At 55.4% G+C, this 13,208-nt stretch overlaps 1 protein-coding gene across 1 annotated transcript in view; it reads right to left on the bottom strand.

Annotated features, from left to right (window-relative positions):
• CDH5 (cadherin 5) overlaps window positions 1-11,782 on the bottom strand; it is a 36,406-nt gene extending 24,624 nt beyond the window's left edge. The window contains exons 1-2 of the mRNA XM_082439489.1: window positions 11,680-11,782; window positions 61-280 (exon numbers count right to left, since the gene is read on the bottom strand). Coding sequence (XP_082295615.1) covers window positions 61-261 — 201 coding nt within the window. The 5' untranslated portion in view covers window positions 262-280; window positions 11,680-11,782. The remainder of the gene's footprint in view (window positions 1-60; window positions 281-11,679) is intronic.
• Window positions 11,783-13,208: the final 1,426 nt, after the last annotated feature.

The following is a 13,208-nucleotide window of genomic DNA, read 5'->3' as shown; positions in this document are numbered from 1 at the left end:
CTGTCCTTATCATCACCACCACCACGGCGCGCCTCTCCTGCTCTGGGGCCTGAGCCTTACCTTGCCCACATAGTGGGGCAGTGAGCCGTTTTTCTCTTCATCGATGTGCATCTGGTTCCAGATCCAGTCTCTCTTCTGGCGCCGGTGAATGGGCAGCGAGCTGAGGGTGTTGGGTCGGCCAGGGTTGATGGCCGCTGCAGCTGCTGCCAGCAGGCCCAGGCAGGTGCCCCCTGCAGCCAGCAGCACCACGAGCACCTGCATCTTCCCGGGAGGGACGGCTCTGAGGGACGAGGAGAGAGACCATCAGGGCATGTGGGGTGCGAGCATCTCCCAGGGAGCACTGAACTGTTTAACCCTTCATCCTCCACTCTCTGCTCAGACTAGCAGAACCACACCCTCTTCTGCCCCCATGGAGCTCCCAGTCTGGGAGGGGAAGCCAGACACAGAAACAGTTCCTACTTAAGGGTCACATGTGCTAGTGGGCAAGCAAGCATGGGCGACAGGGGAGGCTAGAGGAGAGCTGTAGGGAAGGTTTCCTGGAGGAGAGGGCGATGCTGATGTGGATGGTAGCTCCCAAAGCCTTGTGCGGTGGACACCCAGCTTGGATTTTACAAACGGGGAAACTGAGGCACAGAGAAGTTAAGTTCACGGTGGAGTAAATGGTGGGGCTGAGAATAAAGCCCAGGTGTCTGACCTCAACAGCTGACATTTATCAATAAGTGTCATCAATAAGTATAATAAGTACCAAAAAATAAATGTCAATAACTATTGAATGCCTGACGCTCTTCCAAGCACTTTATATATGTTATCGCATTTAATCCTCCCAGTAAGCCTCAAGGTGGGTATAATTGTAGCCCTCACTTTATAGATGAGCGGAGGAAGAGAGAGGGTTAGTAACGTTTTTGAGATCACCCAGACGGGAAGCCACAGAGTCAAACTCAAACCAAGTCAGCCTGGCCCCAAAGTTCATGCTTCTTCCTACTGCCCTCTCTTGACCTAGCAGCTGCTGTGTGGTGGGATTTAAATACTCCTCTGAACAAACATGCCCCCCGGCTAGTCCGAGAGCCCCTGTGGCAGTGTTGCTTTGATGTTGTCTTTAGAAGGCTCTTAAGAAACCCAAATGTCGTGACTTAGAGGGCCAGGCCCTCACCAGACGCAGAGCTCAGAATTGGTGATTAGCTTAGGAGCTGTCACGAGAACAGGGGTGGGATGGGGTGGTGGGTAGAGAGGCTGGGCTCGCAGGACCAGCTTCGTAGTTTGTGGGGCGTAGTATAGAATGGAAACATGGGGTCCTTTTCTCAAAAGTTACTAAGAATTTCAGGACAGAGACAGAAGAACATGAAACCCAGCATGGGGTCCTTTTACGCACAAGACCCCATGTGATTGCCCCCATGAAGGCGGCCCTTGGGACATGGGATCAACCTGGATGGGGATCTGGAGTCACCCAGAGATCAGGGCCCGGTTTCATCCTGAATTCCAGAAGGAAGAGGGCTTGTCTCACTGCCTCAGGGTGGGTAGAGGCTGTGACCTCAGCTGTCACTATGCCCTCTCAGCCCTTGACCCCATCAGTCTACCCTTGCTGGTCCCTGTGTCACTGACCTGTGGCTCCTGGGATGGTTCAGAGGAAGAAGGCTGGTGGGTGGGAGTGGGAATCAGAATCAGAGCTCCTGCCTGGAGAGAGACAAGGACCCACTGGGTGCTGGATGGGAGGCCACCTCTCTGGCTGTCCCCCGCCCTGGCCGCAGGGAGAGGCTTGATTCTGCACAGCACAGGAGGTTTCTAAACTCTAGTAACATTTCCTCTGAGACACTGGCGCCAGGCTGTCCTCAATGAGGGCCGAGGGTGTGTGTGCAGACTGGCCTCTGGGTCTGCTGAGCTTAGCATCCAGCATCCCTGTGGCCCCCTGCTGCTGGCCCAGGCAGCAGTGGGCTCGCAGGGTTTGGGTGGGACAGAGCATTCCAGCAGGGCCCGGAACGCAGGTGCCATGTGCCTGGGAAGGCTTCCGGTCCCAGTTCCCTCAGTCCTCAGTGAGGTGGTCAAACTGGAGGAGACCTGGTGCCCTTTGAGGTGGGCTGTGAAAAGGGCAGCTGCTCTGGGCAGGAGGAAGGCAGTGAACAAAGGCTCAGGGAGCTGAGAGTTCTGCCAGGAAGCTGGTCCTGACTCAGGGGAGGCGGCAGCTGTGACCCCTGGCCAGCCTCGCTGGGCTCAGGCCTGGTGGGTCATTTCCTTCTTTGCCTCAAAAGGAACTGCATGTCTTGTTCTCTTCTTCCTCCCTCAAGTGAGAAGTGACTCAAAAAATGAAAAAGTAAAACAAATAGAAGTGAAACTGAGAAATGGGGAGAGAGAAGTTCTCAGGGCCCTGGGCAGGACAAGATATGAGGCCACGCCCTGAGCGGATGCGTATTGAGCATCTACTGTGTGCTAGGCTTTGGGATGCAGCAGTGAGCAGGACAGACAGGACCTGTCCTCGGGGAGTGCACGCTGTCGTGGGAACTCCAGGAAAATAAGTACATGAGGAAAAACATCAGCTGCTGAGCAGAGGCTCTCAGGGAATTACACTGGGGGACACAACAGAGGGTGAGGGGGCAGCTGGCTGAGACTTCAAGGCAAGGGGAGGCCTTTCAGAGAGATGATACTCATGCCATCATCGGAGTGTCAGCCCTAGGAATGCCAGGGGAAGGGAGGGAATTCCAGGCAGAAGGATCAGCAAGTGCAAAGTCCCTGAGGTAGAAAAATGGTTCGTTTGTTTGAAGAACCAAAAGAAGGCCCTTGGGTCAGATGAACAATGGGGGCTCCAGAAGAGGTGACCAGGTTGGGGTGGTAGGCTGAATGATGGCCCCCCAAAGATGTCCACGTCTTCATCCCTGGAACCTGTGAATATTACCTTCCATGGCAAAGGACTTTTAGCAGATAGGATTAAGTTAAGGATCTTGAAATAGGGAGGTTATCCTGGACTATGTGGATAGACCCAATACAATCACAGGGTCCTTAAAAGATGAAGGCAGGAGGGTCAGAATCAGGAAAAAAGGAGATGTGATGATGGAAACAGAGGTTGGAGTGCTGCGGGGCCCCAGGCCAAGGAATGGGGGCGGCCTCTGGAAGTCAAAAAAGGCAAGGAAATAGATTCTCCCCTAGAGGCTCCAGAAGGAAACAGTCCTGATTCTCGCCCACCGAAACCTATTTCGGACTTCAGACCTCCAGAACTATGATAAATACATAAATTTGTGTTGTTTCAAGCCAACCACGTTTGGGGTGGTTTGTTACAGCAGTTGGAGGAAACTAATGCAGTTAGGTTGTACAGGGCAGCCTAGAGAGAGCTTTTTCCTAAGCACGAGGGAAGGTGACTTGATCTGATTTGAAGAGATCCCTGGCTGAGGTGAGGAGACGGGCTGGGAGAGGGGAGACCAGCAGGGGAGGTCACTGTCGTCCAGGCGAGAGTTGATGGTGGCCCAGACCAGGTGTAGAGGTGCGTGGCCATGGGATGTGTTTTTGAGGTGGAGTTAACAGGACTTGCTGTGAATGGAATGTAGGGGGTGAGGGGTGAAGAGGAATCTAGGATGGCTCTCGAGTCTTTGGCCTGAGCAGTTGGAGGGGGCAGGGCTTTGCTGAGATTCGGAAGACGGGTAGTGGTACCAAAAGGTCTGTGTGGGCTGTGTCAGGTTGGAGTTGCTATGAAACATCTCTATGGCCATGGCCAGCAGCTGCCGGAGACCTGGCCTGGAGTGCGGGAGAAGGTGGGGCTGGAGCAGCTTACAGACGGTCCCTTCACGTGGCTGGTGCTCAAACTGTGAGACTGGAACATGAAGGAGGGCAAGTAGCGAGGGAGGAGAAGTGGCCCAGGACAGCCCCATAGGTCTTTCCTCTTTCTCTGTCTCGTGAACTTGTCATCCAGGCTTGAGCCCAAACGTTCCCCTCTGGGGAGCCGTCCCTAGTCCTCATCTGGCATCTCATGCATCCCTGGGCATCTTCCACTGCAGCACTGCCTGGGGCTGGTCCCAGGGTTGACACCCAGGTCCCATTGCTGGGCTCAAATCACAGCTTCCTTCCCTTCCCGGAGAACGGCTTTCTACCTGCCCTGTCTACATCTTCCCTTCTCCCCAAGGCCCAGCCACACATGACACATGGCTCTCTCCTCTTTGGGTTCACACAGAGCAGGGGGACGGTTGTGATCGCAGGCTCTGTGGTTTAGAGAATGTCAGTTGTGCTGCTTTGCTGCTCTGTGACTGTGCACGAGACTCTACCTCTCTGAGCCTCAGTCTCATCATCTGTACAATGGGACCACTACTGTCTACCTCTCAGGGTTGTTTTCAGGCCTGAATTAAAAAAAACATTTGTAACATGGCCAAAAAAGTAACTAAGAATAAAACCAAGCATGTATGAATCCTTGCTGACACTCTGTTTTGCTCTACTGAGTAGTTAGCTTACCATTCTTGTTCCTGAACGCCCAACCATTTGGTTGGGGGATTTGCAGGTCCCCACCCTGCTGAATCCACTCCCTCACCCCTCCCCTGACCTCTACTCTGTGTCAAGGGGACTGACCCTTGGCCTACAGGCGAGAGGTTCTGGTGTTTGGCCAGTGGGGGCTCCAGCAGGCATCTGAGGATGGGAGGAGAAAAGTTGGGGTACTTCTTCCCTGCTGCTCTCTGCTCTGGTTCATTTTTCCTGCTGTGACTGCACCTCTCCATCCCGGTAGCTTCTATGGGTCCCATCCGTCCCTCACTGGGTTCGGGAAACACCCTTCCCTCCTCTTTGTCCCTTTGGTCCTGTGGTGGTCTTCTGCTGGTCTCTGCAGGACTCAACATCCCGTTTGTTCCCTTGACTGAGCTCACAGCTCTGTAAGTGTTTCCTTCATAAAGTCTCTTCTTTGGAACACCTCCACAGTGGCACACTGAAACCTTATCTCACTTAAACCTTGCAAACTGCCAGGTAGTTGTCAGTAATCCCATTTTGCAGGTGAGGCTCAGAGAGGTGGAGTGAGCCCTCCTGGGTCACACAGCGGCAAGTGGTTGAGCCAGGATTTGAACTTAGGCTGCCTTTCACCCTGAATAGTGCCTTTCCATCATGCCACTCTCTCTCTATTTCTGTGGTGACATTAACATGTAATAATAATAATAATGGTAGTAATAATAGTAATAATAAGCAGCTGTTCTCCATGTTTGGCTTTCATAGATGAAATTTCATTTAGTTTTCACAGTATCCTCAGGATGTAGGAATTATCATCCCCATTTCACAGAAGAAGAAACTGAGGCTCAGACACAAACACCTCGTAAGTGGTAGATCTGGAACCCTCACCCAGATCTATCTTTCTCTAAATCCTGGGCTCCTTCTACACCCGATCTCAGAGGGTCCTGAGGGACTTTTCCATCTGAAAAGCCATGTTTATTTGTGTCTTTTGCCTTTTGTGTTAGAAATTTGTCCACATAAATGGGGGCCGAGAGGAAGGGTTTTGTCGAAAAATCGTTCCTCCTCCTCCTGCTGTTAGAGAGGAAGTCAGCCGGTAGGATTTGCTGGACCCACAGCTGGAAACAGAATTTCCCTTGGCCACACCTCTGGAGGTGTGGTCAGAGCACAGCTGGGGTCAGGTTTATTTTAGCCCTTTACTTTCCTATAAGTAGGAGTCACTTCTCTTGGTTGCTCTCACCAAGTTTTTGGAGGGATCAGGCTGCTGCTGGGTGGGTTTGCGGTACCACAGATGTGTAGTGGGCCTGAGGATCTTGGAACTGATTTCTGTGCTTAGAAATGCCCAGCTGAGTAGCCCCGGGGCCTTGCCTGACAACAGATGTGGGGGAGAGGGGATTCGCTCGGCAGCTCAGATGTGCCTGCTGGGCACCCAGAGGCCAGGTGCTGGCCCGTGTCCCTGTTACCCAGGATCCGTGACGATGCTCGGTCCCTGGAGCTGTGTTAGAGGCTTTTGGGGGCAGCTCCAAATGGACTGATGGATGAGGGTGGGCCCTCTGCGCCCTCGGTCAGTCTGGGAAGGTCCAAGGGGCCCAAAATGAGAGGACAGAGTGTGTGGCCCAGGCCCCTGGTAATGGGCGTGGAGCCCAGGAGAAGGGGCAGAGGAACCTCGGAGCATCTGGGGAATGGCTGGGCTCAGTCATGCCCGGATCAGAGGGCAAGGCCTTGGAGAACTCCTGGGTTTGGGTCTGTGTCCACAGTGGGTGGGACCACTGAGCTCAGAACCTAGATGCCTGGGTTGGGCCTGAGGACTGAAGGGTGGCTCTGAAGGCTGAGCCAAGTTGGTGGGGGCTGGAGAGGTTATGTGCCTCTGCTCCTCTCCAGTTCCCTGTCTGGGTCTCAAGGGTGCAGTCCAGTGGTTGGGACTCCGCGCTTCCACTGCAGGAGGCGCCGGTTCAATCCCTGGTTGGGGGAACTAGGATCCCGCATGCTGCACAGTGCAGCCAAAATAAATAAATAAATTTAAAAATTAGAGAAAAAAGGGGGGAGTTGTTGCTTGGTGAGCCTCGAAGAGGAGCCCCAGCCTGTGGGATGGTAACACCCACCAGGCCTGGTCACAGCTTCTGGCCTTTGCACTTGCCGTTCTCTCACCTCTGCCTGGACTTAGGTCACATGTCACCACTTCTCTGAAGCCCTCTCTAGAGCCTGGAGGTTATACAGTCATTCAACAAACATTTATTGAGCACCTACTATGTGCCAGGTACTGAACTACAAGTGGGGAGCCTACACAGGCTGCACCCTTGTGTAGAGACATTAACCACTTGATAAAAGCAGTTTCAAATTGTGGTGTTTTGATGGAGGCGTAGAGGAAGATGTGAGAGGGCAGAGAGGGGAGGGCCCTGATTCCTTGGAGGGTCTCAGCCCAGCAGTGAATCCTGCCTCTCTCTGATCTGCTGTGAGACAGTCTGTTTCTCTTTGTGGCCCCCCTCTGTCACTGGCGTTTGGCCTCAAAGGGGCTGTGAGGTCCGCTCAGCTCTGTGCTCTTTAAAAGAAGGAGCCAGGGGGACCCAGAGGGAGATGGAAGGGGGGCAGGTTGGGGCTTCTCCTTTTGTAGTTAAATGGACCCTGGGAAGCCTGGACCAGCTGGGAACTGCTCAGCGGGCAGCCTGGCAAACGCCCCCGGCCGGGACGGTTCTGCCCGACCCTGTTCAAGCCTTAGGTTTCAGGAACTAAGTCTGGGCTTTGGGCGTTTATTGAACAGACTGGAGGGCCCTTGGGGGTGGGGTAGAGGAAGACTCCAGGTCAGGGATACACACATGACATCCTCAGGCCACACAGACACACAAACGTGCTGCCTACACGAGCACACACCCCTGTCCCCCGAAGAGTCTCCTCTCTGCGGGGCTGGCCCCTCTCCCGCCCAGCACACCCGCCAGCAGCTAGGACAAGACCTGGCAGCAGAGCCCAGCCCCAGGCAAAGCCTCAGAGGGTGGACTGCATGCTCAGTCCCAGCCCAGCCTCCTGCAGGCTCTGGGCTCCAGCCCAGAGGCCCTGGGTCAGGGATGAGGGGCCAGGAGGTGGGAGGAGAGGCCCAGAACCTGCAGGGGTGGGGGTGAGGGCGCTAGAGCCCCTGCCCCCTGTGTGGCCCTGGGCGGCTCTCCCACCGCCCTCCCACTCCACACCTCGAGCCTCAGTCTAGGGTCGAGGTTGGAGCCAGTGACCCCCAGCCTCGTTCAGGGATCGCCAGCCCTGGGAGGATGAAGGGTGAGTCCCCGGGAGCCTTGGGGCCGGGCAGCTATGAGCTGGCCCCTTGGGGCTTTATCCTGGTTTGGGCCTCAGTTCAGCCCTGTGACCTGCTCTTGCGGGTCCCAGACCCGATCCCCTCCCCTCGGGTTCTGCCAACAGCCTCCCTCCCTCGGCTCCCCTTAGAGCTGCCCACGCTGCTCCCCTGCTGACCGCTCCTCCCTGGCTCCCACACCCTGCAGGATGAAGCCTAGCTCCTGAGCCAGTGTTCAAGGCTCAGCACGGAGTGTCCCTGCCCACCCCGCTGGCTCTCCTCTCCCTCACCTCCCTGCCCCACCCAGCCTCGAGGAGAACTGGACGTTTCTGGATACACAGGCTGTTCCCTCTGCCCGAATGCCCTTCCTTGCTGTGGCCCCTGGGTGAATGCTCTGCTTCTCTTCAAGCCCCAGTCCGTACCCCCAACAAGGTCTTCTGATTGGCTCCTGCTCCAGCGCAGCCTCTGCCTGCTGGCGCAAGTGTCTCTGACCAGGTATCCACTTCATCCCGGCATCCAGCGGCGTGAACTCAAGGCCCAGAGGACCTTGAGGTGTCAGTGTCCCTACTGCTGTCTGTCAGCCTGCCTCGGTCTCCAGCTCTAATCTTGCACTCCTTCCCTCCTTCCCTCCTTCCTCACAGGATTTAAAACAAATCTGCACAAATCTGCTGACAACATCTTGGGTGGTCAGAGCACATATAGTGGTTGATATAACTCAGAGAAGCTCCTCCTGTCACCAAATAGCATCTCTAATGGCCCATCACTTTGTCAGACACACCACCATTAGGATTTTGATCCTTTGAGGACGGTCAGATTATCCTTCTTATGGGTCCCTGATGAACATACACCCGTGTGCAGGGGGCTTCCGAAGGTAGGGCTGGCAAAACAGAGATCATGGGTTGCCATTCACATACTCATGGCAGACATCCCTAATCAATTGCAGTGTTCATTCCCACTGAACTTGAACTCAGCCCCTGAATCCTCAATACAGTCTTTGAGCTAGATATAACCAATTCACCAGACCTAGTGTGCGATTCGAAACAAATTTGTCCTGGGGTCTCTGGGTCATTCCCTTATCTCCTAATGGGGCAGCTCAAAGCTTGAAGGAGAGAAAAACCACCCTTGGGAGAGCCTTTTCCAACCTCCTCTGGGCTTTCTGACTTTGCCTGGGGCTCTGAGGCAGTCATTGGCAGCAACAAGTCTCACACACTTCCCTGTTTGCTCATGAGCTGTGTGGCCTTAGACCCATTCCTTGCCCTCTCTGAGCTCTAGCTTCCTCCTCTCTAATGGAGGATTGAATGAGATCATGGGTACAAAGCCCAGCACACAGTAGGTGCTTAGTAAATGTGTGGGTGTCTCAACCCTCACCTACCCACTCAGCCTGGCCTGGCAGCTGTGGGCTTGACTGGCCAACTCACACCTGACCTCATTTCCTGGTTCTGCCCTGGGCCCACCTCCTGCTCCTGTCTGTTCTTCTCTAGAAGGAAATCTCATTCACTGCCTTCCTGGCCCAGCCTCATGGGCCCTACTTCCCCCTCCTCCCAGTGTCTGCACCTGCCAGAATCTGATCGTTATGCTGTGGCAGACAATCTGGAGGTCCCTGAATGAGTTTAGAGACCATGTGGTCCATCCCTTGCCCTAGAGAAATTAGAAGACTGAAGCTCAGAGAGCAGACCCAAGACCTCCCAGCATCCTCTGGGGCTCCTGCTCCTTCAGGGAGTCTTCCGTGATTTCTCCACCCAACATCAGCTTGGATCTGGGTTACGATGGGCTTGTCAGTATCTCTCCAGCCAGAAGCCAAGCTGCTGAGGGCAGCAGTTGTCTCCTAGAACATTCCTCCCCCAGGATCACTGGGCTCCTGGCTCATCCTGGTGCCTGCTTCTATGGCGTGAACTGTCAGGTTCAATCCTCCCCGGCTTCTCCCCTCTCCAGGCTTCCCTATGGAGTGTGACAGGGCAGTGGGGTCAGAAGGGGCTGGCCTCATTCATATCCTGCTTTCACCTCATACTAACTGTGTGACCTTGGACTGGCTGCTCAGCTTCCCTCAGACTCTGTGGTCCTGTCTGTCAAATGGGAATTCTTTTAGTAGCTTCAAGGATGCCAAGGGGGGTGCAGAGAGGTAATGGAAGTAGTAAGGGATGGATCCCATGGGCAAGGGGCTCAAGATTTTTTTCTCTGAGCTAGTGGCCAGTGTGTCCACTGTGTATCCCCGAGGCAGCAGCAGAGCTGTGAGTCATCCAGCTATGGGAGAAAATAAGCATGGCCCCTCCAGCTTCCTGCCCCCATGTCCGGCCCTTGTTCAGCAGCACAATCGCTGCTCAGGTCTAGACTGCAGGGTGGGCAGCTTAACCCCTGCAAGGCCAGTGGGCCCCTCGCCTACCCCCTCACCACGGGAGGCCAGAATTAGCAGGGCTGCCTGGGGGCGCAGAAGCTCCTGTGCCCCTTGATCACCTGCTGCCCTCCAGGCTGGCGCCCACACTTGGCTGGACTCAGGCCAGATGGGAGGGTCCCGCTGTTCCCCGTCACCTGAAGATGAACCAGAATTCTCGGTCCTGGTACTTACTCATGGCCTTCAGCATCAGTGGCCCTCCTGCCACTCCCTGCTCTGAAAACCTGGCTGCACTGGCCTCTCCAGGTCCAACGAACTGCCCAGGCTCCCTGCCTCCCCTGGAATGCTCTTCGTCTCCTGTCAGGATCCTGTCTGCCCGCCACCCATGGCAGAAATGTCCATGGGGTGGGGGTGAGGAACAAGCATAGTGCTTGGCGCAGAGTAGCTGCCCAGAGTGCTCGCTGGAGGGTGAGCTGACGCATCTCTCACCTGCTGGGGACTGACCGACCTCAGGGGTCAAAACCTTTGTGACACTCAAGCCACGGTCAGCTCTGGGTGGCAGGTAAATTCAGCTGTGATTTCTTAAAGCTCCCCTCCTACGATCCGTTCCCGGTACCAAGTGTGTATATCGCTTCCTTTAATTGACTCATGAAAAGACCCTTTCTTCCAGTTTACAGATGAGGAGGCTGGCACATGAGAAGCTGTGTGGTTCTGGAAAGAGCCTGGGCTTTGGGGTACGAGTTCTTGCTCCAAATCTCAGTTGCCTCAACTGAGAAATGGAGAAAGGCTGTATCTAATTCATCGGCTTGCTGGTAATATAAAATAATGAGCTCCAGTGCTTCAGAGCCTTCTGTAGGCATTTTCTCCAGCTCTCATGATGAACTGCAAAAAGAATCGCCATCTCCATTGTTCAGACAAGCAAACTGAGTTTTGGAGACACTGAGTAATTTTCCCAAAGTCATACGGGAAGCAAGTGGTAGAGCTGGGATTTGTATCCAGGACGGCTCTCACCCTAGACCGCCTGCCTTCAAGTCTTTGGGGGGAACTTCTCTAAAATATGAGGGCTGCTGGGTCCCTTGGGCCCCAATCTACGGGTACCTCGGTTTGGGGAGAAAAACTACAGCTTCCGCAGCTCGTAACCGGCCCCTACGGTGTCTGGGGAAGGAGGGGAGGGGATTCCACAGGTAGGGCCTCAGGTGCCCAGAGTCAAGCCTCAGCTTGCCTGTACTGAAAATGGGGGCAGTGGCTGACAGGGAGGGGCGAGGCTCCAAGCTCCCCTTCCAGGGCTCCTCTCTCAATCCCAGCACAGAGCTTTCGAGGGGAGGGGATGATGTCATCTGTGGTAAATCCTCTCTGGTGGGGGAAGGGGCACCACTTGGGTGCCAGTCCTCTGCCCCTGGCATGCTGGGCGACTCAGGCGGAGTCCTGCCCTCTGAGCATCTGAGCCCAGCACCCACGGAAGCCAGTGGGCCCTTGAGTCTGGGAGTCCACCTGTGGGAGAGCCGAGCTTACCCCTTCCCCAAGAACATCCCTCCGTGTCCACGGCACCACCCCTGGGCTCACCTTCCCAGCCCTGTTGTGAGCCAGGAGACCCAGTCTACCCCAAGGAGTGGCGCTTCCCTGGGAGCCGATGATGACCATTCTACATATGGGGAAGTCAAGGACCCTCACTCACCTTGCCTGTGGGCTGAGAGGTGTGTCCGTTCCGTCTGGCTGTCCGGCCGGGGCTGAGCGTGCCGTGGAACTGCAGAGCTCGGCCAACAGCCTCTGGAGGGGAGCCCCACCCGGCGGTGAGGGAGGCCTGGCCGCCGCCCCTTCAGGTTTTCCAGCTGGCCCTGGCCCATGTGCCCCCCCCCCCCCCACAAGGATGGTTTCCTGTTATTGTTCATTTGTGAGGGCCGGGCTGGCTGCAGAGAGGCAGGCCCTGTGGTGGGCGGCCTCCTCGGCCCAGCTGGGCTGTCCCCATGGAGGCCTAGCCCTGGACTTGGCCGGGATGCTTAACTCGGGCCCCAACCCCAGGCCTCAGCTCTGGGTCTTTGAGCGCAACACCTGCCAAGGGGCTTCGTTCACCTTCCTTGTAACCCCGAGGGCAGGTGCCGTCACCCCCACTTTATAGCTCAGGACACTGAAACTCAGCAAGTTTAAGGTGCTTGTCTACTCAGCTGGGGCGTAGCACAGCCAGAAATCCAGCCTGGGTCACCATGCTGGGGGAAGGGCAGACTTTGCAGTGGCTGGGGAGGCCTCAGGGGCCTCTGCAGTGGGGTGGGTAGGAGATGGGAACAGGCCACAGCTCCTGGGTCTGTGAACTGGATTGACTTCCGGTGGGCGTGGGCCTGGGTTCCAGCTGTAAGGTGCCAGCCTGGGTGTTGGGGGTTAGGGGGAGCGCCGTCTGGGTTTAGGAATATCAGGCGGAGTCAGGTGCCTGATGGGCCAGTCATGCACCTCCACCCCAGCCTCAGTTTCCTCTTCTGTAAAATGGGGATAATATAACCTCAGCCTCACATGGCTGTTGAGATAAACAAGAGTCCAAGAGGGGCGTGGAAGATGGGGAAGCTGAAGGCAGGACCAGGGACCGTAAGAACCAAGAAGCTGCGGGCAGAAGGTGCTCAGATTCTGTTCATCATGAGAGTTACAAGAGGAGGTTTTACAAACCGCAGATACCGGGGCCCCACCCCAGTCCAACTGATTTGGAATCTCCCAGGGCAGGTAGTGGGAATCTTTGACTAGTTGCCCCTGTTTTTCCATGGATGGATGAATGGCTGGGAAGTCCCGAACTGGTTCTCTTATACAGCTGGGCAAACAGAGACCTGAGAGGGAGAAAGCCTTGCCCAGGGGCACTAAGTCAGTGGACACTGGTGTGGAGATGGGGAATGGAGCGGGAGGGTATTTTGGGGGAGGGGAAGATAAAGATTTCCCTGTTCCAGGCATGTGGAGTTTGAGGTGGCTTTTAGACACCCAAGTGGCCGTGTCAGATTGGCAGTTGGAGATAGAGGTAGATAGTTGGATATAGGTGGATACAGTTGGGGACAGGGGGTGGATTTAGTGGATACAGTTGGAGACAGTGAGAGACAAGGGTGGATACAGTTGGAGACACTCAGCCTGGAGGTGAGTTTTGGAAGCCCTGAGCTTATGGCTGGCACCTGAGGCCATGGCAGTGGACGAGCTTACAGGGAGGGAGGCCCCGGGCCTCTGAGATTTGTAGAT

This window comes from Balaenoptera physalus (genome assembly GCF_965194825.1).
Source record: "Balaenoptera physalus genome assembly, chromosome: 19".
In the NCBI taxonomy this organism is placed as follows: Eukaryota; Metazoa; Chordata; class Mammalia; order Artiodactyla; family Balaenopteridae; genus Balaenoptera; species Balaenoptera physalus.
This window is presented reverse-complemented; position numbering and strand designations above follow the sequence as displayed.